The 27244-nt window shown below is 52.9% G+C and overlaps 4 protein-coding genes across 4 annotated transcripts; all 4 read right to left on the reverse strand.

The window, feature by feature from the left end:
• Positions 1-38: 38 nt before the first annotated feature.
• Positions 39-1238, reverse strand: LHB (luteinizing hormone subunit beta). Its single transcript, XM_004271061.3, has 3 exons — positions 1104-1238; positions 605-772; positions 39-341 (listed from the first exon to the last, which is right to left on the reverse strand). Exons 1-3 carry the CDS (start codon positions 1116-1118, stop codon positions 99-101), a joined length of 426 nt encoding a protein of 141 aa, XP_004271109.1. The 5' UTR covers positions 1119-1238; the 3' UTR covers positions 39-98.
• Positions 1239-1970: 732 nt separating this feature from the next.
• On the reverse strand, positions 1971-5238 carry LOC101288819 (uncharacterized). The gene is given in 6 exon segments (XM_049703618.1): positions 1971-2103; positions 2106-2397; positions 2884-3011; positions 3715-3876; positions 3977-4177; positions 4463-5238. Coding segments are annotated over 6 exon segments (1020 nt in total). The 5' UTR covers positions 4619-5238; the 3' UTR covers positions 1971-2022.
• A 1041-nt stretch (positions 5239-6279) lies between these two features.
• NTF4 (neurotrophin 4) lies at positions 6280-7219 on the reverse strand. Its single transcript, XM_004271060.4, has one exon. The coding sequence runs from the start codon at positions 7217-7219 to the stop codon at positions 6587-6589; it is 633 nt and encodes a 210-aa protein (XP_004271108.1). The 3' UTR covers positions 6280-6586.
• Positions 7220-11019: 3800 nt separating this feature from the next.
• Positions 11020-15499, reverse strand: KCNA7 (potassium voltage-gated channel subfamily A member 7). Its single transcript, XM_004271059.3, has 2 exons — positions 14814-15499; positions 11020-13813 (listed from the first exon to the last, which is right to left on the reverse strand). The coding sequence occupies exons 1-2, from the start codon at positions 15366-15368 to the stop codon at positions 12995-12997; spliced, it is 1374 nt and encodes a 457-aa protein (XP_004271107.1). The 5' UTR covers positions 15369-15499; the 3' UTR covers positions 11020-12994.
• Between the last annotated feature and the right edge of the window lie 11745 nt (positions 15500-27244).

The following is a 27244-nucleotide window of genomic DNA, read 5'->3' on the forward strand; positions in this document are numbered from 1 at the left end:
GGAGGAGCGTCTGCTGGCTCCAGGAGTTGAGGTGGGCATGGGAGGTTGGGGTGGGCATGGGAGGTTGGGGTGGGCATGGGAGGTTGAGGTGGGGATCCTTAGAGGAAGAGGAGGCCTGGGCGAGGGGAGCGGTCACAGGCCAAGGGCTGGGCTCTGGGACCCCCACAGTCAGAGCTGCTGAGGCGGCAGGGCCCGCAGTGACAGCTGAGGGCCACAGGGAAGGAGACCATTGGGTCCACACCAGGCGGGCAGCCGGGGAGCCGGATGGAGGCAAAGCGCAGCTCGCGGTAGGTGCACACTGGCTGGGGCACAGGCGGCAGGGCAGCCGGCAGCACCCGAACCTGGAGGTGGCGGGGTTGCGGGGGAGGGCTTGGGTGTCTACCTGGGGCCAAGCCCTCCGCCGAGCTCCCTCACTGCACCCTACAGATCCCAGACTCGGGTGTCCAGAGGACCATCTGTGCTCTCCCTCCCACACGCCCAGCCCCTGCCCCGGGCTCGGGCCACGCTTCTACCCCCGGGGCCACTTCCTGTCTTCTGTGGGCCTGGCCCTGAGTAATGCACCTGGAGCTGAGGTGGCAGCACCCACCCACCCCGGGCAGCTCACCATGCTGGGGCAGTAGCCGGCACAGATGCTGGTGGTGAAGGTGATGCAGACAGGGCAGGCCTCGTTCTCAGCGGCCAGGGTGGCGTTGATGGGCCGGCACAGCGGCCGCAGTGGCCCCCCGGGTGCCCGCACCCCGGCCGCGCTCAGCAGCAGCCACAGCAGCAGCCCCTGGGACCAGGCCAGCGCCTCAGGGCCAGCCCGAGCCCTCCGCCCCGAGTCCTTACCACCCAGCCCCCGGCCCTGCATACACACGTTCGGGGACCCAGCTCCTCTGCCTGACGTCTTCCATTCAAGAATCTCCCATCCCCATACCCAGGGACCCCAGATACCCACCCTCAGGCCCTGCACCAGCTGCTTCCCTCCTCCTGCCAGGAAGCTTGCTGGCTCTCCACACCCTTCTAGAAAGAGGCCTCCTTTGCCAGGTCACAGGACTCTCCCTCTTCCTTCCAGCCGTGGCCTGGATGTAGTCGCAAGGGGCCCAGGGGCCCTGCGGTCTTACCTGGAGCATCTCCATCCTCGGTGTCTCCCCTGCCGCGTTTACCTGGTCTTATAGCTGCGGGCTGTGGGGGCGTCAAGGCCACTGGGGGCGGCAGCATGGTGGTGTAACCTGGACACTAATCTCCCCGGGGGCGAGAGGCAGACAAGGTCAGGGAGATGCAGGAATGGCCCAGTGGCGCCCCCCTCCCCCCACTCCCTCAGTGGCTTCCGCTCCAAGAAGCAGAAGACGCCCAAGGTGAAGCAGACTTCACAGACTCAGTCCCCAGGTGCTAGGGAGGCCGTGGTGGGAGCACAAGAAATAGGGTATAGGAGGCTGTGCCCCTTGCCTTGTGGGCCCCCCTCTACCCATCCTGAGGGGAGCCCGCCAGAGGCTGGAGCGCCGCCCCTCTGACAATCCTCCAGTGGTTATAGGCTGAAGCCTCAACGCTGCTCCACCTGCCGTAGACTGAGTCCGACTTCTTAGGAGGGGGGTGGCTTCGATGTTGGATTCTGTCACCAGAGGTGGGGGGTGGTCCACCCAGACGCGCCGCCCCTCCACCAGGGATTCAGCGGGAATCCCACCTGCCCCACACTCAGGCCCCCAGAAGCCAGGATGCCGGAACTGAACCCAGCAAAGAGCGTGGTTTAGGCTATTTAACTCTGTTGTCGACTGAGATAAGCTCTGCCCTTTCCGCCGCAGAGGGTGTGTGCCACCCTCTAGCCCACAGCCCCAAGGTACATTTTCCAGGCTCAGTCCCGCCCCCGTGATCGAGTGGACCTGTTAGATTCGCCCCGCCCACGGTCCAAGCTCTGCCCCGCCCCCAGGTGGTGGGCGGGGGTCCCGTCTTAGCCCCACCCAGTGTACCCCTAGTCCCAGTCTTCCAGGCTCAGCCCCGCCCCCGCTTGGGGGGCGTGTCCAGGGCGGGGCTGGCCCGTCTGACTCAGGCCAGCGCCGGCTTTAAGCTGCCGTAGTTGAAGTTCTCGGAGCTGTAGGCTTTCGGCACGCTGTAGATGTCTCTGACTCGGGTTTCCAGTGGGGGCCGCCCCAGGGCGGCTCCAGCGGGCAGAAACGGTCGAGCCGGCGGAGTGGGTGCAGCGGGGGGCTGTAGGATTCTTGAGCCAGAGACAGCGCCCCGCGGTGCGGCACGACTGGCATCACCGGACGGGCGCGGGCCACGCGGATTTTCGGCGGCCGGAGTGGCCGAGAGGAGCACGGACCGGGCGGCTGTTTCGGGCCGGGGCCCCAGGCCTGGGGCGTCTCCCCGAAGCTCCAGGAGGTCATCGAGTCCTTGCGAGGGTAGCCTGACAACTCCTTCCTGTCGGGGTTTGGGGTGGAGGCACGATGGGGAGGGCACAGCTAGATAGATCCTCGAGGACACATTTGTAGGAGTCAGGGACCCTTTAGGAAGCATGAGACTGGGGAGTCCTAGCCTGGATTCCTGGGTCCTCGAGGTATTTAAGGGCCTGGAATCTGGGACTTTTCGCATCCTTAGAAACGAGTTATCTGGGGGACTCAAATACCAAAGGAAGCCCGCCCTAGACCCTCAGGGCCACGTCCCCAGATCCAGAGCGCCTTCTTGGGCCGTTTGCAGGCTTCCCGTTCCTGAGAGTTGACACTAAGTGTACCAGGGCGCTAAAAAAGGTAGGGGCTGGGTCTGAACTTCTGATTACTGCGCGTGCAGGAGCTGAAGGCCGAGACTACTGAGTCAGAGACGGGGACCCAACACCGGGGGGCTCAGCGTCCCACCAGCCTATGCGGGGGCTGTGCAGGGGGTCGGTGCCAAGGGAGGACCCAGGCTCACTTCGAATAGGCCTGGAAGTCCCGGGCCGAAGTGGTCAGATAGAGCTGATGGCGGTCCAGGATGCCCTGGTCAGAAATAGTGAAAGGCCGGCCGGCCAGCTCGGGGTTCTTCGTCCAGGGGATTAGAGCCTGAGGAGGATTGCGGGAGGAGGGATGAGCAAGAAAGGTTTCATACCCTTTTTCATGCCCTTTGTCCCAGACGGAATTCCTCTTCCTTTGGCCTCAACAGCGCCTCTGAACCAGGCCGACACCCGCCCCCAGAATCAGAATCCTTCCTGGCCAGTGCACTTCAGCTTCGCTCCCCAAATCAGAACCGTTACTAGCCTCACCTCCAAAATCCAAATACTTTCTGCCCGTCATCGGACACAAAGCCAAGCACCCAGTCACTAAAAAACCTTCCCTGCTCCTCCCCTAGATTCAAACCTTCTCGGTCCCGCCCCTGGAATTCAGCTGCGCCTCGGGCGACTGTTACTCCTTAACACCACCCTAACAGGGGAAGCCAGCCCCGCCTTCCGCCCCAGACCGGCCTCAGAATATTCAAGCTCCGCCCACACGTACATTAGGCTACCTAGCTCCGCCCACAGCCTCAGAACCGCCTCCTAGGCCCGCCCCAGGATTTACTAGCTGTGGCCCCAGCCTCAGAGCTGGGATTTCGGGTTTCCAGTCCCCTCCTCCTCCTGGCTCCGCCTCAAAAGGCCTAAGCCCCTTCCCCACTCAATGTAACCTCCAGATTCTGTCCCACTCTTTAGACCCCAGACTCAAAATTCCCTCAGACCCCGCCCCAGGGTCTCAAAGCTCTGCCAGGTCCTGCCACTGCGGTCTTCTCCGCTACCTGGGAAGGGCCCCCTCGGTTGTGGTCCGCAAGCTCCAGGGGCTGGGGCCCGATGAAGGAGGTGGCGCCCCGGTCCAGGCTGGGCCAGCCGGTGTACTGCGCCCTCGTCTCACTGCACTGGTGCTTTGTGATCAGAGGGAGGCGCCAGCCGCGGTGTCTGAGCTGCAAGAAGACGACGCGGGGACACAACATGAGGGTGCACGGGACTCCAGTGCGGTCCCCAGCCCTGTCTCCCGCGGACCTGGGCATCCCAGAACCTTACTTTTTCCGCTACATCCTTGATCCCCACAATCCGCGTGCGGTCCGCAGGTTCTGGGGCCTTGGGCTGCGCGTAGGGCCCGCCGTGGGTCTTGGGCACGTGAGCCGAGCCCGAGGTTGTCTCCCATCTGTTGGTGACCTCGTCGAAAGCCCAAATATGCAAATCCTGCTTTGCGGCCAGGAGCAGGGGCTCCGCGACCGTGGACTGAGGAGAAGGTGCAGGACGTCAGCTAAAAGGACTCAGGAGTCTCGTCCGCAAGCCCTGATCCTTCCCAGTCAGTCCCCAGCCCTTTCCTACCGCCCGTTCCAGGCATCCAGGTTCCCTGACCCCTCCTCTCTCAGACCCAGTCCCTGGAACCCTCCTCCTTCTGTCAGACAGAACTCTAAGCCCGGAATCCCCTTTTCTCTCAGCAGGTGTCTGGATCCACAGGCCCCTCCTTCAGTCTGGGCCCCCAGTCTCCTCTTGGCTAAGAGCCTAGGGTCCTCTCACCTGCACAGTGGGCGGGGGAAAGGGCACGGGCGGGATACAGTGGTGGGCGACGCCACTGCTGGTGAGATGCCAGCTGGGCTGGGATCCAGGCACCTTGGTCCCAGAGATGGGGGACCGTGGGGGACCGTAGCGCCGAGCTAGGGTCCGACCCGCCATGGTCCCACCCCCGCCCCGTAGCCTAGCAGGAGCCGGCTCGTTGTTGCTGTTGCCCCGGGTGACAGAACCCGCCCACCCTAAACCCAGCCAATGAAGGGCCTGCAGGCGTGCAGATGGATGGAGTGAGAAAGACACCCAGGCAGGAGAGAGGAGGATTTTGAGAGAGTACAGAGACCCCAAAAGGGGCACAAAAACTCAGAGAAATGGGGGGGGGGACGGAGACCCAGAGGGAGAGGAGGGCAGAAAGTGCGGGGGAGAGCAATAGAAGTACAGAGTTCAGAGAGTTTGAGACCCAGAGACCCAGAGAGGGAGCAGCAGAGAGAGGGGCACAGAGACCTGGGGCGGGGGGTGGTCAGAGACCCAAAAATAGAGGAACAGAGGGAGAGGAGGGCAGAGCTACTCAGAGCATCAGGGCATTCATGAGAAACATCCCTCTTTCCTATAGGGTCCAGGCCCTCTTGGCCACCGCCTCCCTCTGCCAGGACAGCCCACCTCGGCAGCAGAGGGTAGGGGTGAGGGGCTGGGTAACGATTTCCAGACTTCCCCAGGGCTCTCCCTCCCTCCCTGTGTGTGCTGAAGGGCTCAGCATCAGCTTCGGCTTCTGTCCTGCCTGCCTTTGATTTGGTTGAAAACTTCCACCTGGGTATGGGTGTGGGAGAAGAGGGAGGCACCCACGGGGAAATACTTAGCAATAAAGAGGGGGGTGTGGAAAGAGCTTTGCTGAATGAGAAAGAAACACACACAGGAATGGGTGAGACAGTGAGTGAGAAACAGGGACAGAAAGAGAGCTACTGACCCAGAGATGGTGGGACAGGAATTTAGACAGAGAGACAACAAAGGAGGCGGCAGAAAAGAGAGCGGGAACCACAGACCCAGAACACAGAGATGCAGAAACAAGGGCAAAAGTGTGTGTCTGTGTTTGCATGTGGCTATGGAATGGTAATATATGAAGGGGTGTCCTGAGGGTGTGGGGTCTATCCCTGACTTGTCACTTCCTCACTTTAAAGCCCTTTTGGTCAAAGCCTCTGCCTCCTCAGCCCCCATTATCTCATCCCACCAACCCGTTCTTCAGACAGGGAAAACTGAGGCTGCCTTCTGCAGCCTGGCCCAGGGTGCCACTGACCCCCTCATTCAGGCTTCTGGGGCCGCTTCTCCTGTTGGATTTTCCTGGCTCATTCTAGGATGATCAGGGTCCAAATCACCCCTGATCCCAGCCAGGGGACAGGCCAGTTGGTCAAAACCTCATGCTCTACTCAAGCTGGACAATGGTAAGGTCTATTTCTTTACTAGTATAGGGTAAAGGTTGGGAAAGGGAAGAGGGGTAGAAACCTGATTCCAACTCCCCACCAAGGCCAAACTGTCAAGCATCCTGACCTCCTGTCATTCAACCTTGCTTGTGCTCCTGCTGTGATAGGTAGCTCGCTACCTCAAAACAGAATATCTAAGCCAACACTTGCCCTATCTGACTAAGTAAGATTTCTCATTTGAACCCCAGCTCCCAACTAGCTGCCTACATGTTCCAGTTTTTATGCTCCCACACACACTTCTTGACATATCCCCTCCTTGTCACTCTCTCCAGGGTGGGCAAGGTGATGTCCTCTGAGATCGCATGGTCAGCAACTTAGAAGCTGAGGGCCTCCAATGGTCAAATCCACCAGAGCTGATCTGACAAGATGTGTATTAGAGCTCATAAACAGTAGGCACTCAGAAAATATTGGCTATCATCATCATCATCATTATTACCCTCAAGTTCATCCAAGAGAACTCCTATTCATCCTTCAAAACCCCCATTTGGTTTCACCATCTGTCTTTCTTGCCCAGATGGAGCTCTCAAAATCGGAGAGCTGTGATTTTTGTGACCATTTGACGAGTTCCCAAACTGAGGCCTAGAGCAGCCAGGCCACCCCTGAGGTCTTTCAGCATCCAGCTCTCTTCTTCCTCTACCTGCCCAGTTCCCAGGCATGGGCCTCAGGCCCGGCCATTCCGGCTGAGGAGCGTGCAGACACAGGCAGTGTCAATTCGAATCCATCGCCAGCCCACACGGCCCTGGGCATCGGTAGTCAATGCCCGCACGTAGGACTGCTTGGCCTTACACTCAGACACCCAGTGCCTCCGGTCCACACCCCGGCAGCCTCCTCCACCCCCACCGGGGCCACCTTCCCCAGCGCTGTCAGCCTTGCAGCGGGTTTCAAAGAAGTACTGGCGAAGGGGACTGCCACCAGCCGCAGGCACCTCGCCCAGCACCTCCACCTCGCGCCCACGCAGGTCCACAGCAGTCCGGCGGTCTGTCACCCAGCCGCTGACTGCGTCACACACAGCCAGCTCTCCGCGGCGACTCGCTGGTGCTGTCTCACTCACCCCCCGCCGAGTGCGGTTGGCCGGGCTGCCAGTTGGCTCCCCAAAGGCTCCAGCCTCCAGCAGGAAGAGCAGAGGGGGCCCAGCGGGGGTACCCCTGGACAGGGCTACTCGGGGGGACAAGAGGTCCCACTCAGGGACTGGAAATGGGGGCAGGGGTGAGGGTGAGGCGTGGGGCTCCATTGGGACACTGGGGAGGAGGAAAAGTAGGAGGATGGGGAGGGAGCCTGAGGGGTGGGGGAGCATCTCGCTGAGCACCTGAGGATAGAGAGAGGGAAGCTGGAATTAGAGAGAAGGATAATAACTTAGTGGGGGGGCCGATGGGAACTTTTGTGTGCCAGAACCACAGGGAGGCGGTTCTGGCACTTGTTCTAGAACTTCGGGGGACCCTATATTCTAGGGCTTCGATAATGCTCAACTTCTAGATTAATCATAATTAGTCTACTATGATTACTATTAATAGCCAACAAATGGGGAAATACAGGCTCAGAGAGGTTAGTGACTTGCACCAGGTCACACAGCCAGCAAATGCCAGAAGTGGAACTTGAACCCTGTCCCAGCAACTCCACTCTGCCATCCTGCCTCTACAACCCCAAGGAACCCTAAGCCCTGCAGTCTGGAGGAGGTTTGAGTTTCCAAAATTCTGAGAAAGGTCATGTTCTGGAATCCTAGGGAGACCCAAGTTCAGCTTAAAACTGCCACTGTGAAGGCAAGACACTTCCTCTCAGGTGGGGCTTCAGTTTCCCTGTCCATGAAATTGGCCCAGGGCTGGGAGACACTGGCAGGGGTGTGCATATTGCAGTCTCTCTAGAACATTCTGGAAGCCTGTGGATTCTGGGACAGGATGGCCTGGAGAGGACTGATTAGAAGTGGGTGGTTACCAGACCTGTCAGCACCTCCTCCGCCTCCGAGCTCCGGGGTTGGGGGCCCCCAGGCTCCGGGGGGCCCCTGTGGGGGACGCAGGTGGCCCCCTCCTTCCTGACATCTCAGGAGAGGGAGGGGGCAACCACCTAGCGGAGGAAGGGAACAGGTAGGTTATAGAGGCAGGTGGAGGAGGTGGCCTGAACACTCCCCTTCTCTAAAAGTGTTCTTTTTAAAGTGTAAGGGACCAAGAGTCAAGGCTGCATCCCCCTGCCCAGGTGATGGCTCCTGGATGGAAAGCAGATGGGGGGAGGAGAGGGGAGGGGAGACGCTGAGGATGAAGGAGGCTGGAAAAGATTACATCCTCCTCAGCCCATTCATCTCTCAGACAGGGCGGGGGCAGGGCTGGCCTGGACACCCGGGTCCCTGAGGGCCCACACCTAAGAAGCCCCGGGTCCCCGAGGCTGCTTCCTGGAATGTTCTCTCCTCACAGGACAGGCCAGGGCCCGTCCAAGACGTCTATTGCACATACCTGGCGTGGCCGCCTGCCCTGGCTGGGAGATGGGGAAATGGGAAGGGGGAATTGTGAAGAGGGGAACATGTTGACCCAACCAGAACCCAGAGTGTAGGTTCCCAGCTGCCTCCTGCCTCAGATCTGCAGTCCTGGGCCCTAGCTGCCCCCTCCTCACTCAGACCCAAGAGCCCCGGCCACAGCTGCCTCCTCTTTCAGGAACTCAGGTCCCCAGCTCCCTCCCTCAGATGCGGGAGTCCAGGCCCCCAAATCCCTCTTCCTTCAAACCCAGGAGTCCGACCCCCAGTGCCCTCCTCCTTCAGACCCTGGAGTTTTGTTGGAGTTCAAGCTCCTTCCCAGGTACTCAGATATACGGACTCCCCGGCCCCCCTCCCCCAGAAGGTTTAGCCAGGTGGTGCGGACTCCTGAGACCCCGCTGGGGGTCACGGGCTGTCCCTCTGGGACACTGCCCTCCTGCCTCAGTTTCCTCCGCCAGGCCCCGCCCCCGCAGGCCCCGCCCCCGTCCCTCCCTACCCGGGGGCAGGGCGACCCGGACGCCGGAATCCCGGGGGAGGAGGCGCGGAGGCTCTTACCTGGGGCGCACTCCTCGGCTCCCCCGGCTGCCCCTGGCGCGGCGGCGGCTCCTCCTCCTGCTCGCTGGCTGCAGGGACGCCCGGTCGCCCACCGGCTCCTCGCGGCACAAGCTCCCGAGGGCCAGGGTCGGGGGCGGGGGCGGGGCGGCGCCCGACGGCGGAGGAGGGGCCGGGGGAATCCCGCCTTCCACACACGTGCAGAGACCTCGGAAGCCCGGCCTGGCTAGCTCAGCCCTCCGCCCGCCTCAGTCCCAGGAAGCCAGGCGCCAGCACCCACCCCTCCCTCAGACCCAGGAGTCCGGGTCCCCAGCCCCCTTCTCCCCCGGATCCAGGAGTCCAGGTCCCCCAGACCCCTCCTCCCGCAGACTCCGGAGTCTGGGCCCGCGCAGTTCCCTCCTCCTTCAGACTCAGGAGTCTGGACCCCCAGCCCCTTCTTGCTCAGCTCCAGCTGCCTCCTCCCTCAGACCCAGGAGTCTGGGCCTGAGATTCCTTTGCGTTCTTTTGCCAGTGAAATGTCAATCCCCGGGCAGATTCCCACCCTCTGCTCTCATCCCCAACTCTCCCGGGAGCTCCAGGCCAGACATTAACCAGCTGGGCTCGGGAAGTGATAAGGCCCGAGGCCCCGGGGAGACGCTGGGTGAGGGGGGTCTCTCCCACATAAGTCCTCTCTGCTGGAATTTCCTGGGTGGGGACTGGGGAGAGGGTCTTGTCCTGAGTTCAGATAAGAGCAACTCAAGGTATTCCAGGACCCGGAGATAGACAAAGATATGATTTGGCAACAGAATGACCTGCTTAGAGAAAGAAAGTGAATAGTGACAGATGAAGGGAGGTGGGGGAAAGGCACAAAAATGGAGAGGAAAAGGGGACAGACTCCCAGAGAAAGAGGGAGACAGAAACCCGGAGAGAGAGAGAAGACACAGATGCAGAGAGAGGAGACAGACATGCTAAGAAAAGGGAACAGAACCCCACAAGGGGGAAAGAGACCCAGAGAAAGAGAGACCTTAAGACAGATGGAGATCAGACAGGAGTTGGAGTCCCGGGACAGACTTAATGCTTCACCCCTCCCCTGGAGCTATTTTCAGGAGGAAAGCCGACACCTGCCTTCGTGGAGGTGGTGGGGGGGTCATCCCGTACCCCTCCCTCAGCCTAAATATAGCATGGCAAGGTGGCGGGAAGGGTGTCCCCGGATTAGGGTGTTCCCCTCACCTCTCCCCAGCCGAGCCAAGGCCACACAGAAGGCTGCTGCAGTTGTTTATTGGGGTGGAGGAGGGGCGCTTCTCAGTCTTTGAGTGTCCACTCAGGTCACTTCCCTGACCTCGTCATGCTTCCCATACCCCTAAGCACCCAACATGCCCCACGCCCTACCAGAGGAACTTTATGCAACTTTCAGTCTCTGAAGGGGTAGTAGGGGTGAGTTTTCAAAGAGTAATGGGAAACAGTTTCCGTCTCCCCCTCTCTCCTTGGGTCTCTGTCCCCCTCTCTCTCTATCCCTCTCCTCTCTGTCTGGGTCCCTGTCCCTCTCTCTTCTCTGGATCTCTGGCCCCTCCTCTCTGGTCTCTTCCCCCTTCTATGGGTCTTTGTCCTCCCTCCTGTCTCTTACCCCCTCCCAGACCGCCGCCCTCTTCTCTCCTGCTCTCCCTCCTCCCCTTGGGTATCTCTGTCCTCTCTGCACGTGTCTCTTCCTCTTTGGGTCCCTGTGCTGGGCTCTGTGCCTGCCTCCCAGACTCTGCCCTGTGTCTGTCACTGTGAGGGGGGTCTGTCTGTCTCCGTTTCTTTTCCAAATGTGCCTTTCTCTCCATTTTGGAGAGAAGTGTTATATTATTTAAAGGTTACATTATTTTCAACCTTTATCAAACACTTCTCACAATCTGTACCTTCTTCTCTCTGTGTAAAAAGGTGGTTGGATTAAATCAGGGGTTTCCAAACGGAATTTGTTAGCCACATTCTGAGTTGTCAAGAGAGACTCCTCAAACCAGTTCACACCCTCTGATGCTTCACACTGGTGCTCCTAAGTGAGATTTCATTTGACCAAAAAAGAAAGGGGGGTGGTTTCCTAGCTAAAAATAACAACAACAACTCTCTGTAAACCACTGGGTGGATTTTAATAATGAATACAAGTACTTTGAAAGTTACCTGGCACACAGGCAGCCCTATATATGTTAATGATGTAACCATCCTCCTCTTCTTTCTCCTCCAAATGCCCTTTTAGTACTGAAAGACCTCTGACCTTGGGTAACCCCCCACCTCCCCCGAGCCTTAGTTTCCTCATTTGTCAGAAATGAGGCTGTTAGACTCGGGAAGTCCTGTGCAGACCAGCAGGCTGATGGGGACATGTAGGGTCAAGCAGCAGGCCACAAGTCCAGCCCCCCATCCCTCCCCGGGGACAAGCCACGCGACCTTGGGAAGCCACTCCCATGCTCTGAGACACTGCTTTCTCCCCAGGAAGATAAAGTGGGCCCTGCAGTTTGTCTGACACACTTCTTGAGCTGCGGGAGGGTAGGGAGGTGCATCCTGATTTGGGATCCCTTTGTGATTCCATGGAATACACTGTGCATCTCTCTCAGGTTCAGGGGCACTGACTTTTTCTGCCTTTTTCTTTCTTGGTTCTCTTTCTCTGGGGTGCTCTGGTCTCTTTCCAACTCTGGGTCTCTGTCCCTTGCTCTCTGGGTGCCTGATACCTGCCCCCTATGGGTCTCTGTCTCCCCCTCTCTCTGGGTCTTTTTCCCCTCTTGGGGTTTCTTTCTCTTTCTTTCTCTGGGTCTCTATCCCTCCCCAGCTCTCTGTCCCCCTCCTTTGGGTTTCTATCCCCCCATCATGTCTAAACAGAGTACAGTTTCTCCCCCTTTCCCCTTCCCTTGTGGCTCTGATCTCCATGTCTGGAAGGAAAACTCTATGGGAAGACAGATAGAGAAGGGGTTTGAATGGCAAAACAAAGCAGGTGTGGGGTAAACGGAAGGGGCATCTACATCTTCCAAGGTCACCCAGAAGCCTTCTGTGTGACCAACGGAATCTACAAATACAGAACTTAGCCCTGCCCCTTATGGGGATGACACTGGGCAAGCCAGTTCAGTTGGTCTCCTAGAGTCCACGTACCATATTCACTCCTTGACACATGATTCCTTCCCAGCACTGTTATCCTTGGGTCCTGGCGCTACCACTAAATGCAAAACAAACCAGTATGGCCCTGTGGTGCTCGTACATACAGTCCAGCTCAACCCAATGTTCCTCCAGGACTCAAGGACGGAACTTGATGTAACCCAAATCAAACAGTTGTATGACCCAACTGAACTGGTCCTACGAGGTTCACATGATTATACAACTCATTACGACTCAACTCATTGTAGCCCCGACAAACTTCTAGCCATATAACTCTACACAGTTCAACGCAACAGAACCCTGAAAGACTCCTATGCTCATACATTCCAACCCAACTTAACCTCATATGACCTAGAAAGCTCACATTCTATCACATGACTCTTCGTATTTCTACATGACTCACAAGTTCACAGAACTTAAAATAACATGGCCCTAGAAGAATCACAAAGCCACGCAGTTTCCAGTGTCTCAACCCAACTCTATAGTGCCATGCATGAACACACAATCAGTCCCAACAGTGCCGTGGGTGACCACCTTACTTGATCCAACATGGCCCTAGGGGACTCATAAAACCACAGAATCCTGCATAATGCACTTGGACAAGACTCACCTACACTCGTAACCCAACCCGACCCAACATGGAACTAAGAAACTCACAAAATTATGTGACAAAACCTATCTCCACACTACCCCAAGCTTTACACAACCCAATGCAATACAAACCGATGGAGCCCCCCCCTCAAATCAGCATAACCCATTGCCATTCACTGTCACCTCAGGAGGTACCCACAGGAGCTACCAATCCACAACTCAAGACCCAATAAGACTTAGTGTTCCCCAACTCATTACCACTTAACTTAGTTCTTCCTAAACCCAACACCCTCCCCCCAACTTTCCTTCCTCCCTTCCCTCCCTCCCTCCCTCCAAGGAAATGTGAGGTTCTGCAGACCTCAACTGTCCTCACACTTCGGTGACCATGTGTTTCCCAGGGGGAGCCCAGAGGAGTGGAGGTGGGAGCTCAGGAACCTCTCGATCCACAAACCCCCCATTGACCTTGCCCTCCAGTGGGCAACAGGGCTGCGTGTCCACGTGGCTGTACATCCCAGCCTCTTCGCCATCTGTCTCCCGGTGGTAAAAGTAGCTGAAGTTGGAGACAATGACTGGCACAGGTAGGGAAATGGTCAGCACGCCGGCAATGGCGCACAGAGAGCCCACTATCTTGCCGCCCACAGTGACGGGCGCCATGTCTCCATAGCCAACTGTGGTCATAGTGACCACTGCCCACCAGAAGGACTCAGGGATGCTGGTGAAATGGGAGTCTGCCCGGTCGGCCTCAGCAAAGTAGACTGCGCTGGAGAAGAGGACCACACCAATGAAAAGGAAGAAGATGAGGAGGCCCAGCTCTCGCATGGAGGCTCTTAAGGTCTGGCCCAAGATCTGCAGGCCCTTTGAGTGCCGGGACAGCTTGAAGATGCGGAAGACACGTACCAGTCGGATGACTCGCAGGATGGCCAGTGACATGGCTGGCTGGCCCACCCCCCGCTGCCGGGCCAGCTCGGTACCCAGTGCCACAAAGTAAGGCAGGATGGCCACGAAGTCGATGAGGTTCATCACGTTCTTGAAGAAGGCTGTCTTGCTTGGGCAGGCTGCCAGGCGCACCAGCAGCTCGAAGGAGAACCAACAGATGCACAATGTCTCCACCACAAAGAACGGGTCATCGAAGGGCAAGCGAGGTGGGGGTCCATGCACTGGGCTGGAGCCGTTCAGCCGAGCTGGAAACTGCAGAGAGGAAGGGGTTCAGGGAGGACCATACCAGGGCTGGGACGCACTGGAATGGCCATATTTCCTGTTTAAATATTCAACTACTTCTTTACAAATTGGTCAATAGCTGCTACCCCCAGAACCCCGGTGACCTAGCTGTAGTACACTCCTTCTCGGGACCCCCAGGGAAGGCTGACTTTAGGGTCCCTGATCCTTCATTGGCAGGGCCTCCTGAAATAATGCTTGAGTAGGGCTCAATCTCTTCCCTCCCAATATCCCACCCCCAGAGTTGAATTTCCAGATGGGGAGGGTCCCCATCCTGGCCCCACTCCCTTGTGCCCTGCCCTCCCCAAACCCAGCCTGGACCATAATGGTTAAACACCTTATCTTTATGCCAAAACCCGGGCCCCTTCCCTCACGGCCCTCAGCTCAACTTTCTTTATGATGGATTCCTTTTGCCCCAATCCTCAGGCCCCACCCCTCCATCTGCAGCTCCCTCGGCGGCTTTCTTCAGGTCCCAGATCTCACTACCTCCAGCCCATCCTTCCCATTGGTTACTGCCAGCCGTATAGACCCCCAATTTTTCAGTCTCTCCTTATCCCTCAGTTTTGATTTCTTAATACACCTGTCCTCCAGTGCTCCTGCCCTCCAAAAGCCGGGTTTCTCACCTACCTCAGCGCACGCCTTCTGAAAAGGCAGGTCCTCCTATGTAGATCCTCAGGCCCCGCCCCATTAAGCTACACCTTTCCCGCCCCCAGCCCAGGATTTAATGTAGGGTTCCCAGGTCTGGCGCCGTCCCTGGCTTGCCCACCTCTCACAGGCCTTTGCCCACCTTTGATTGGTCAGGTCTTCCAACCAGGCCCCCAATGCCTTGCCTATCCACAGCCAGGCCCCACCTTCCTGAGAGGCCCCACCTCCCATTGCCCCTTACCCCACTTTATGATTGGCCAGGACCCCGTGGACCTCGTCCAGCTCCTCCCAAATCCCGCCTCTCCACACGCAGGCCCCGCCCCCTCACCGGGCCAGCTGCAGCCACCGCGGCGAGCCCCGAGTTGTCGCGGTCGTCGCGGAAGTCGGGCAGCGTCTCGAGGCAGAAGACGACGATGGAGACGAGGATGACGAGCACTGAGACAACGGCGAGCACGCGCGCGGCCTGCGAACTCTCGGGGAACTCGAAGAGCAGCCAGAGCTGGCGCGCGAAGGCGCGACGGGGCAGGGGGCGCTCCGATGGCAAGGGGCAGCCCTCCTCCTCGCGCAGGCGCGCTAGCGCCGCGGCGCCCAGCCCATAGAAGGCCACCTCCTCCAGGAAGACGTCGAGCGGCACGTGCGCCGGCCGCCGCAGGCGCCCGCCCGACTGGTAGTAATAGAGCACCGCGTCGAAGCTGGGCCGGTGCCGGTCGAAGAAGTACTCGCGGCGCGCGCCGTCGTAGAAACGTCTGCGGCGTACCGGGTCCCCGAGCAGCGTGTCCGGGAAGCGGCCCAGCGTGCGTGCCCGGGTCTCGAAGCGCAGCCCAGCCACGTTGAGCACCACTCGCTCGCAGCAGCCGCACGGCTGCGGGCACCCGGGTTCCATGGTGCGCGCAGCCCCGGCGACCTGCGGACGGACGTGTGGCCCCGACGCCCGACCTGGCCCGGCCCCGCCTCGGCCGCCGCCGCCGCCGCCGCCGCCCCAGCCTGGTGTCCGGTGTCCACGCGTAAAAATAGCCCGGCCGTGCGGCCAGGACGCGGGGGAGGGGGCGCCGTGACCCCGGCGGGGCAGAGGGCGGCCGGGCGCCCTCTGCCGGGGCGCCCTCCCTTTACCCCCAGGCGACGCGGCGCTGCGCTTTCTCCGGGTCCACCTGGCCTTCGGGGTTCCTTTCCCTCTGTCTCTCCATCGCCTGAGATCTCTGTCCTGCGTCTCTCCGGGTTTCCGTGTATGTCTCTCGTCTATGTTTTTATGAGTATCTGAGCCGCTCTGTTCGAGTCACAAATTTCCATCTCTTTGTCTCTCTCTCTCGTTCTTTTGTATGTCTCTGTGTCTGGCTGTGTCTTCACTTTGGGTCTCTCTGTATCTCTGATCTCGGGGTTTTATCTCTGAGTATCTCTATGGGTCATTTATCCCTGAGCTTTGCCGTTCTAGGGTCATCTGTGGGGATTCCCGTCAGTCTCTGTGTCTTGGTCTCTCCGAATCTCCGTCTTTCTTATATTCTTGTATCTCTATCTCTGTTTCTTTCTTGTCTCTCTTGGTCTCTGTCTTTCCCCTCTGTCTGGGTCTCTCTGCGTCTTGTCTCTCTGGGTCTCTTCTCTCTCATTACCTCTCAGCCCACTGTGTCTCTGTCCCTGGGATTCTCTGGGTCTCCCCTTTGGGTATCTTTCTTTCCCTGTTTCTCTGAATTACTGCAAGTCTCTGTCTCAGGGCCTCTGGAGGACCGAGCCTCTCCCGAGTCATATCTCTGAATCTCTCTCTGACATTCACCCTAGGTTGTCTCTGCCATTGTCCTGGTGGTTTCCCCATCCTGGGGATGCTCCAGCAGCTCTAAACCCTGAGCGTGTGCCCCCCACATGGGGTGCCCTCGCTCGGGTTGCCCCTACCCCCACCCCCCGGGTCTCCACCTGGATTCTCTGCCAGACTTTCTTAGACCCAGCAAGGCCTGAGCTGCAGCCCTGAATAGTGCAAAAGGAGAGCAGGCCTGCCAGGAACAGGTCAGGGGTGGGCTGGGGAAATGCCGCAGGGTCACTCGAAGGGACCAAAGGACAGACAGACGATGGCCTTCCAGCCACCGGTGTCCTATGACACGGGGTAAAAATAGCCCCATCCGATGTGCTTGGCGGGAAGTCGTGGGGATTGGACACCCGGACTCCAGGGAATGAGGCCCCGGGCGCCCTCTGCTGGGGGAGTAGAGAGAGACACTAAAGGTTTTAACCCCCTAGGAATTCTGGCATGTTCTCTTCCTGTCTACAATTTCTTTCTGGGATGCTATGTCACCATCCATCTGGATTTCTGTTTCCCTCTTTCTGTGTCTGTGTCCCTTTCTTTCATGGTCTTTGGCCCTACCCGTGTCTGGGTCTCTGTCTCCCCATCTCTCTGGCCTTTTCCCTTCTTTCTGGTCTCCTTTCTCTTTTTTTTTCTCATTCTCAGAGCCCACAGAGATCCCTCTTTGTAGGTTTCTGAATGCTGTGTGTGCACCGATCTCTCCTGCCTGCAACCTTATCTCTTAACACCCTCCTACCACTGAGCCTGGAGGTGGGCGCTCCTTCTTGCCACTTCCAGACAATTCTCCCTCCCTCAGCTCCTTTGAAGCTCAAGTTATCCATGGACACCTCTTCCCAGCCTTCCCTAAAGAACTCATCTCTTTCCCTTCTGCCCACTCCCACTCTTTCATGGAAGATTTTCAATGCTGGCTCTATATCCATCACTCTAAAACGACTGTCATAATTCTTAATAATTTCAATATCCCCATATAGATGATTCTGCTAAAACCTGGCCTGTACCCGGTTGTCTTTTCCAAAAAGGACCGTATTTTTTGTCCAAGCCATGTCACACCCTATCTTGTGGAGTCCATTCTCCAGCCTTTGGTGAGACCCTCAACGAACAGACCACCTTGGAAGAGACGCAGTGTGATTTCCGAGGTTGGGTCATAAAAGGCAACGTTCCACCCCACTCTTTTCCTTGGGACACTTGTGCAGGCTAGATGACAAGGTCCATGTGGAGAGGACTCTAGGCTACTAAACTCACAGCTCATCCCCAGCACCAGCCTGCAGCCACGTGAGTGAGCCATCTTAGAAGCACATCCTCCTGCCCCAGCCAGGCTACCCCCTGGAGGAGAGATAAGCCTTCTCCCTGAGGCCCTTCCCAGCTTGCAGACTTGTGAGTGAGATAAATGATCTTTATTGTTTTCAGTCATACAGTCTTTGGGTGGCTCGTTAACACACACCATGATACTAGATAATCCACACGTGGCCTCTTGGTACTCTGAACCCATCATTTCCATCCATCTTGCCCTCTGATCTATCCCAGCCCCCTTCCTTCCTTCCTTCCTTTTTTACAGTTTTATTGAGCTACAATTCACATACCATACAGTTCACTCGTTTAAAGTATACGACATGGGACTTCCCTTATGGTGCAGTGGTTAAGAATCCGCCTGCAGGGCTTCCCTGCAGTGGTTGAGAGTCTGTCTGCCGATGCAGGGGACACGGGTTCGTGCCCTGGTCCGGGAAGATCCCACATGCCGCGGAGCGGCTGGGCCCGTGAGCCATGGCCGCTGGGCCTGCGCGTCTGAAGCCTGTGCTCCGCAACGGGAGAGGCCACAACAGTGAGAGGCCCGCGTACCGCAAAAAAAAAAAAAGAAAAAAAAAGGATCCGCCTGCCAATGCAGGGGACATGGGTTTGATCCCTGGTCTGGGAAAGATCTCACATGCCTCAGAGCAACTGAGCCCTCGAGCCACAACTGCTGAGCCTGCATGCTGCAACTACTGAAGCCCACGCGCTTAGACACCACTGCAATGAGAAGCCCACGCACCACAGGGAAGAACAGCCCCCACTCGCCACGACTAGAGAAAGCCCACGCGCAGCAATGAAGACCCAACGCAGCCAAAATTTTTTTTAAATAAATAAAAATAAAATAATTTTTAAAAATAAAGTATACAACACAATGGTTCTTCCTATATTCATAAGAGTTTTGCATGCAAAACTGCAATCAATTTTAGGCAATTTTTGTTTTCCTCCCAAAGAAACGACACCCGTGTCTATCTGTCCCCCTTGATTGTGCCACCCACTTCCTCGGTCATACCCTTGTCCTTGTCATTATCAGTAACTACACACCCTTAAAACTTTTTTTTTTTTTTTTTTTTGGCCACACGGCACGGCTTGCGGGATAACCTGGGCCACAGCAGTGAAAGTGCCAAGTCCTAACCACTGGACCGCCAGGGAACTCCCCAAACTATTTTTTTCTTCCTCTTTTTTGTTTGTTTTTTATGGGAGTTTAGTTGACTTCCTCTTCTTTTTTAAAAAAATTATTTTATTCAAGTATAGTTGATTTACAATGTCAATTTCTGCTGCACAGCACAGTGATAAAGTTATACATAAATATACTTTTTCCTCTTCTTTTCTGTTATGGTTCATCACAGGATACTGAATATAGTTCCCTGTGCTACACAGTAGGCAAACTCTATTGTTATCATCCCATTCTCTGTCCATGCACTCCCTTTTCCCACCAACCAACTTTAAGAAAAAAACTTTCAAGGGAGTTCCCTGGTGGCTTAGTGGTTAGGATTCTTGTCTTTCACTGCCATGGCCTAGGGTTCAATCCCTGGTCGGGGAACTGAGATTCTGCAAGCTGTGGGCGGTGCAGCAAAAAAATAAATAAATAAAAATAAAGCCAACTTTCAAGCCCACCAGCAGGTACAATGCATTGACCCCATTAGATTCTCATTATCTTTGACTCCCCCCATCTTGTCCTCCCTTCCCTCTTCCCCCTGCTTCCACCGTTCCACGGTCCCCCATAAAGTCACTCTCCTTTGGATGTCTTTCCCTTCTTTGCCTATGATCCCCTCCAGGGCACTGTTGGGGTGAAACCCTAACCCTGTGCCTTCCCAGGGGGCTCTGAGGGGGGCTGGATCCCAAATCCCAGCCCTCCTGTGACCCTGCTCTGTGTCCTTCATCAAGGTACACTCAGCACCCCCCCCCCCACAAGATGGCCATTCCCCATCTTCATTCTCCTCAAATCCCCACCACACCCTGGTCCTCCACCTTCAGTCAGCTGATTCCCTCGCTCCTCATTCTTCTGAAAGCGTAGAGGCTACCAGACACTTCATCTTCCTACAGCCCATTCTGTCAGCTGCCCAGATGCTCTGCTTTTCATCTGTCCCTCCCAACCCAAGACCAACATCTTGCCTTGTGTCCTGGGTCCCATCTCTCTGTCCCGGCTGCAGACTCAGCTCCTGTCATCACTCCTAATTCTCTTGTATCATTAATATGCGAGGCAGAATGATGTCCCCCCCCCACCCCCGGAAGATGTCCACGTCGTAAGTCCTAATTCCCAGAACCTTTGAGTATGTTGGGTTGGCCAAAAAGTGCCTTTGGGGTTTTTTTGTTTTATTTTGTTTTGTTTTGTTTTGCGGTACGCGGGCCTCTCACTGTTGTGGCCTCTCCCGTTGCTGAGCACAGGCTCCAGACGTGCAGGCTCAGCGGCCATGGCTCACGGGCCAAGCCGCTCCGCGGCACGTGGGATCTTCCCGGACCGGGGCACGAACCCGTGTCCCCTGCATCGGCAGGCGGACTCTCAACCACTGCGCCACCAGGGAAGCCCGTGCCTTTGGTTTTTAAAGATACATTTTTCATTTTCACCAAGAACTTTATTGAACACCGTATTCACCTTTTTGTTCCACTGCCTTCTGCCATTTTTCAGGTGACTTCATAATTCCATATTCCCAAAACTTTTAACCTTTTTGAGCAAAGAACTGTTCCAGATGCCTTTTACAGTCTTCCAGGGAACTGAAATTTTTTCCATTAAGAGAATTTTGTAAAGACCGAAATAAATGTAAATCCGAAGGTGCAATGACTGGTGAATATGAATATGGTGGATGAATCAGAACTTCCCAGCCAAGCTGTAACAGTTTTTGCCTGGTCATCAAAGAAACATGCAGTCTTGCGTTATCCTGATGGACGATTATGCGTTTTCTGTTGACTAATTCTGGACGCTTTTCGTCGAGTGCTGCTTTCATTTGGTCTAATTGGGAGCAGTACTTGTTGGAATTAATCATTTGGTTTTCCAGAAGGAACTCATAATAGAGGATTCCCTTCCAATCCCACCATATACACAGCATCACCTTCTTTGGATGAAGACCAGCCCCTGCTGTGGTTGGCGGTGGTTCATTTCACTTGCTCCATGATCTCTTCCGTTCCACATGATTGTACAGTATCCACTTTTCATTGCCCGTCACAATTTGTTTTAAAAACGGAACGTTTTCGTTACGTTTAAGTAGAGAATCACATGCAGAAATACAGTCAAGCAAGTTTTTTTCGCTTAACTTATGTGGAACCCAAACATCAAAGGGATGAACATAACCAAGCTGGTGCAAATGATTTTCAACGCTTGATTTGGATATTTTCAGTGTCAGCTATCTCCTGTGTGGTATAATGTTTTGTTTTATTTTTTAAATTTTATTTGTTTGTTTGTTTTGACTGTGTTGGATCTTTGCGGCTGTGCAATGGCTTTCTCTAGTTGTGGCGAGTGGGAGCTACCCTTCGTTGCAGTGCGTGGGCTTCTCATTGCGGTGGCTTCTCTTGTTGCAGAGCAGGGGCTCTAGGCACACGGGCTTCAGTAGCTGTGGCACATGGGCTCAGTAGTTGTGGCGCACGGGCTTAGTTGCTCCGCAGCATGTGGGATCTTCCTGAACCAGGGCTCAAATCCATGTCCCTTGCATTGGTAGGTGGATTCTTAACCACTGCGCCACCACGGAAGCCCTGCGTGGTGTAATGTTGATTGTTCTCAATTAATGTCTCGATTTGATCGCTATCAACTTCAACTGGTTTACCGGACCGTGGAGCATCGTCCAGCGAGAAATCTCCAGGACGAAACTTAACAAACCACTTTTGACATGTTCAGTCAGTCACAGCACCTTCTCCATACACTGCACAAATCTTTTTTTTTTTTGCGTTTCAGTTGCGTTTTTACCTTTCTTGAAATAATAAAGCATAAAATGCCAAAAATGTTGCTTTTTTCTTCCATCTTCAATATTAAAATGGCTACACAAAAATTCACCAGTTTTGATACGTCTTTTTTTAAATGCACGCTGATATGACAAGCTGTCACATACAATCTAACAAAATTGTTTCAAATGAAGTTAAAGACAACTAAGTGCTACTAGAGCCATCTTACGGAAAAAAACGAATGAACCTTTTGGCCAACCCAATACTATATGACAAAAGGGACTTTGTGGGTGTGATTAAATTAAGGCTCTTGAGTTGGGGAGATTATCCCAGATGACCTCGGTGGCCCCAAGGTAATCACAAGGGTCTTTACAAGAAGGAGGTAGGAAGGTCAGATTCTTAGATGATGTGAGGATAGATGTACAGGTAAGAAATTAAAATAAAATAGAAAATACTTAAAAATGGGGACTTCCCTGGTGACCAGGTGGTTAAGACTCCACGCTTCCACTGCAGGGGGCACGAGTTTGATCCCTGGTCGGGGAACTAAGATCCTGCATGCTGTGCATGGTGCCGGGGGAAAAGAAGATAAAAGACAAAAAATAATAGTAATTAAAAATGAAAAAATAAAAAAAGTAGAGGTCAGAGAGGAGAAAGATGCTACTTTGCTGACTGTGAAGCTGGAGGGAAGGGCCATGAGCCAGGGAATATAGGTAGCCTCTAGAAGCTGGAGAAAGCAAACAAGGAAATGACTTCTGTCCTAGAGCCTCCAGAAGGAACACAGCCCTGTGGACCCATTTAAGAATTCCAACCTCCAGAACTGTAGGGTAATAAATGTGTATTGTTTTAAGGCACTAAGTTTGTGGTAATTTGTTACAGCAGCCAATAGGAAACTAACGCAGACGTGTTATGTCAATTTCCATGTCAGTTTCTCCTATTCCTCGGTATCAGGTTGTCATTCCTGTGTTATAATAAGATCTTTTTTCTTTGCTTTACTTTTAATTTTGAAATATTTTCAGACTTACAAAAGTGTGGCAAAGATAGCACAGAGAATTCTTGATATCCTTCACCCAGTTTCCCCTAATGTTAGCGTCTTACATTGCCAAGGTTCATTTGTTAAAATGGAGAAATTGACACTGGTACAATGCTGTTGACTAAATGACGTTCCAATTGCCTCCATTTCCCCACTAATTTCCTTTCTTTCTTCTAGGATCCAGCCCAGGGTACCACATTGCATTTAGCTGTCATGTCCCCTTAGCCTCCTGCAGTTCTGCAATCGTTTCTTACTTTTTCCTTGTCTTTAATGACCTCAACACTTTTGAAGAATACTGGTCAGTTACTTTGCAGACTGTCCCTCAATTTGCATTTATCTTGCATTGTCTTGTCTTGATAAGATTGAGATTATAGTTTTTTGCGGGGAGGGAGGATGCCACACAGTTGAAGTTCCCTTCTCATCACATCATATTGGGGGCACATCATGTTGCTATATCTTATCACCGGTGACATTAATTTTGATCACTTGGTTAGGCTAGTGTCTGCTGGGTTTCTCCATTATAAAGTTATTATTTTTTCCCTTTGTCATTAATGAATTAATTTGGGGAAGCCAGTTTTTTGGTTTGGTCGAGTTTATTGAGATTTAATTCTCATACAATAAAATTGACCCTTTACATGTACACTTCTATGAATTTTGGCAAACAGATAGTTATGTAACTGCCACTATAGTAAAGATATAGAACCTTCCATCCTTCCCCCCAAGTTCCCTCCTTCCCTTTGTAGTCAGCTGCCTCCCCCACTTCCAGCTCTTGGAAACAACTGCTCTGTTTTCTCTCCCTCTGTTCTTGTAGTTTTGCCTTTTCCAGAATGTCAAATATAGTTGACCCTTAAGCAATGCTCCAGGTCGGACAGGGGTGCTGACAGTCCACGCAATTGAAAAATCTGAGTACTGTGGTTCCTCCATATCCACGGTTCTGCATTCAGGAATTCAACCAACCGGATCGTTTAGTGCTGCAGTATTGACTACGGAAAAAAAATCCACGTATAAGTGGACCTGAGCAGTTCAAACCCGTGTTGTTCAAGGGTCAAGTGTAAATGAAATCATAGGATATGTAGCCTTTTCAGTATGGCTTCTTACACTTAGCATAATGCATGGAAGATTCATTCCTGTTGTGTGTATCAGTAGCTCTTTCCTTTACGGATTTTTTTAAAATTAATTAATTAACTCATTTTTTGTCTGCGTTGGGTCTTCATTGCTGTGTGCGGGCTTTCTCTAGTTGTGGAGAGCGGGGTCTAATCTTCGTTGTGGTGCGCAGGCTTCTCATTGCAGTGGCTTCTCTTGTTGCGGAGCACGGCCTCTAGGTGTGCAGGCTCAGTAGTTGTGGCGCACGGGCTTAGTTGTTCCGCAGTATGTGGAATCTTCCCGGACCAGGGCTCGAACCCGTGTCCCCTGCACTGGCAGGCGGATTCTTAACCACTGTGCCACCAGGGAAGTCCCTACATTTTATTTTATTTTATTTTATTTTATTATTTTTTTTTGCGGTACGCGGGCCTCTCACTGTTGTGGCCTCTCTCGTTACGGAGCACAGGCTCCGGACGCGCAGGCCCAGCAGACATGGCTCATGGGCCCAGCCGCTCCGCGGCATGTGGGATCCTCCCGGACCGGGGCATGAACCCGTGTCCCCTGCATCGGCAGGCGGACCCACAACCACTGTGCCACCAGGGAAGCCCCATTTTATTTTTCATTGAAGTAGAGTTGACTCTTTTTCATTCTTAACATTCAGTACTATTCCAAGGCATGTGTGCCCATGTGTTTATCCATTCCCTGTATGAAGGACGTTTGAGTTTCATTTAGTTTTTGGCAATTATGGAGAAAGCTGCTATAAAAATTATGTACATGTTTTTGTGTGAACATAAGTTTTCAGGTCTCCTGAATAAGTAGCTAAGAGTGAGCTTGCTGGGTTTTACGATAAGTATATGCTTAATTTTTTTTTTTTTTTTGCCATCAGCAGATAATTCTGCTATAAGACCTTCTATCTTAACATCTTTTCTATCCTAAAAAAAAAAAAAAAAGGAATTCCCTGGAGGTCCAGTGGTTAGGACTCCGCGCTTCCAATGCAGGGGGCATGGGTTCGATCCCTGGTCAGGGAACTAAGATCCCACAAGCCGTGTGGCGTGGCCAAAAAAACCCAAACACCCAAAACCCAACCTTCCTTGACTCCACTTCCCTCTCCTTCTATTATCACCTCTCTCTGTTCCCTTTGTAGCAAAACTTCTCTAAAAATTTTTCCCTACCTGAGGTCTCTGCTTCATCTCCCATTGTTTAGTCAAGGTCATCTATGGTAGCCAAACCTCAGTCCTTATGTTTCTGCATTTCTCAGCAGCATTAGACACTCTGAACACTGCCTCTTCTTCCTCCTTTTTTCTTTTCCTGTGTTCTTTTTAAAAAAAATTTTATTGGAGTATAGTTGATTTACAATGTGTTAGTTTCAGGTATACACCTTAGTGATTCAGTTATACATACACATATATTCATTCTTTTTCAGATTCTTTCCCCATATAGTTTATTACAGAATATTGAGTAGAGTTCCCTGTGCTATACGGTAGGTCCTTGTTGGTTATCTATTTTATATATAGTAGTGTGTGTATGTTAGTCCCAAGCTCCTAATTTATCCCTCCTCACCATGTTTCCCTTTTGGTAACCATAAATTTGTTTTCGCAATCTGTGAGTCTGTTTCTGTTTTGTAAGTAAGTTCATTTGTATCATTTTTTAAAAATTAGATTCCACATATGAATGATATCATATGATAATTGTCTTTCTCTGTCTGACTTGCTTCACTTAGTATCGATAATCTCTAGGTCCATCCTCCTGCTTTTTTCTTTTTTTATTGAGTGAAAGATTCTTTAAATTCTATAGTGCTTTACAATTTTCAAACGTTTCACACAAGTGATTTCATATAGTCCCATAATAACCCTTTTTCCCCCCTACCCCTATCATGTCCCTGCCCCCTTCCCTCTCCCCACTGGTAGCCGCTAGTTTGTTATCTATGTCTGTGAATCCGCTTCTTGTTTATTATATTTGCTAGTTTGTTGTATTTTTCAGACTCCACATATAAGTGACATCACACAGTATTTGTCTCTGTCTGACTTATTTCACTAAGCATAATGCCCTCCAAGTTATCCAGGTTGCAGCAAATGGCAAAATTTCATTCCTCTTTATGGCTGAGTGGTATTCTGTTGTATATATACACCACGTCTTCTTTATCCATTCATCTGCTGATGGACACGTAGATTGCTTCCATAGCTTGACACTGCCTCCTCTTTTTAATTTTTATTTTTTTTATTTAATAATTGTTTTTTGGCTGCGTTGGGTCTTCATTGCAGTGCGTGGGCTTCTTATTGCTGTGGCTTCTCTTGTTGCAGAGCACTGGCTCTAGGCGTGTGTGCTTCAGTAGTTGCAGCACACAGGCTCAGTAGTTGTGGCTCACGGGCTTAGTTGCTCCGCGGCACGTGGGATCTTCCAGGACCAGGGATTGAACCCGTGTCCCTTGCATTGGCAGGTGGATTCTTAACCACTGCACGCCAGGGAAGCCCAACACTGCCTCCTTCTTGAAGCACTTTCCTTCTTGGCTTCCTGGACACCCAACTCTCCTGGTTTTTCTCCTACATGTGTGATCACTCCTACTCAGTCTCCTTTGCTGGGTCTTCTTGCTTTATCTGAATTCTGATGGAGGGCCTTGGGACTTGGTCCTCAGATGTCTTCCCCTCTCCATCTTCTCTCCTCTCCTAACTGAGTTCATTCAGTCACATGGCTTCAAATACTACGTCTACTCCAATGATTCCCAAATCTAGGTTTCCAGGCCCAAATTCTTCCGTGATTGCCATATCTTCCAACTTTCAACTCCACAGCTCCACTTGAGTGTCAAACAGACATGTTTGGTGTGTCCAAACCCAGAAGTCCTCCCCAACAATCCCACTCTTCCCCACGTCTTCCCTCTGTAAATTAGTGGCACCACCAATTACCCAGTTGCTTAGCCTACAAATCTAGGAGCGAAGATTATTATTTTTTATTTAGGTGTAGTTGATTTACAATCTTGTGTTAGCTTCAGTGTACAGCAAAGTGATTCAGTTATACATATATATGTATATAGAGAGATTCTTTTTCAGATGATTTTTCCTTACAGGTTATTACAAAATATTGAGTATACTTCCCTATGCTATACAGTAGGTCCTTGCTGGTTATCTATTTTATATATAGTAGTGTGTATATGTTAACCCCAACTCCTAATTTAACCCTCCCCGCCTTTCCCCTTCGACAACTGTATATTTGTTTTTCTATACCTGTGGGTCTATTCCTGCTTTGTAAATAGGTTCATTTGTATCACTTTTTTAGATTCCACATATAAGTGATATCATATGATATTTGTCTTTCTCTGTCTGGCTTACTTCGTTTAGTATGAAAATCTAACCCTTTATTATTATTAAGGGAAGATTAGCTTCATTAAAATTTTTTCTTTAAACTTGTAATTTTTAAATCGTTTCAGACTTACAGAAAAGGTGCAAAGAATAGTACAGAGTTCCCATATATCCTTCACCCAGTTTTCACCAACGTCAACTTACATAACCATAGTACAATTATTTGTCAGGAAATTAACAAGGGTATAATACCATTAACCAATGGTACAGACCTCATTTGAATCTCAACAATTTTCCACTAATGTTCTTTTTACGGTTTAGAATCTAATCCAGGATCCCACGTTGCATTTAGCTGTCTCCTTAATTTCCTCTAGGAATTATTTTTAACGTCCCTCTTTTCCATACACTCTAAT

Source organism: Orcinus orca, chromosome 20 (assembly GCF_937001465.1).
Source record: "Orcinus orca chromosome 20, mOrcOrc1.1, whole genome shotgun sequence".
Taxonomy (NCBI): Eukaryota; Metazoa; Chordata; class Mammalia; order Artiodactyla; family Delphinidae; genus Orcinus; species Orcinus orca.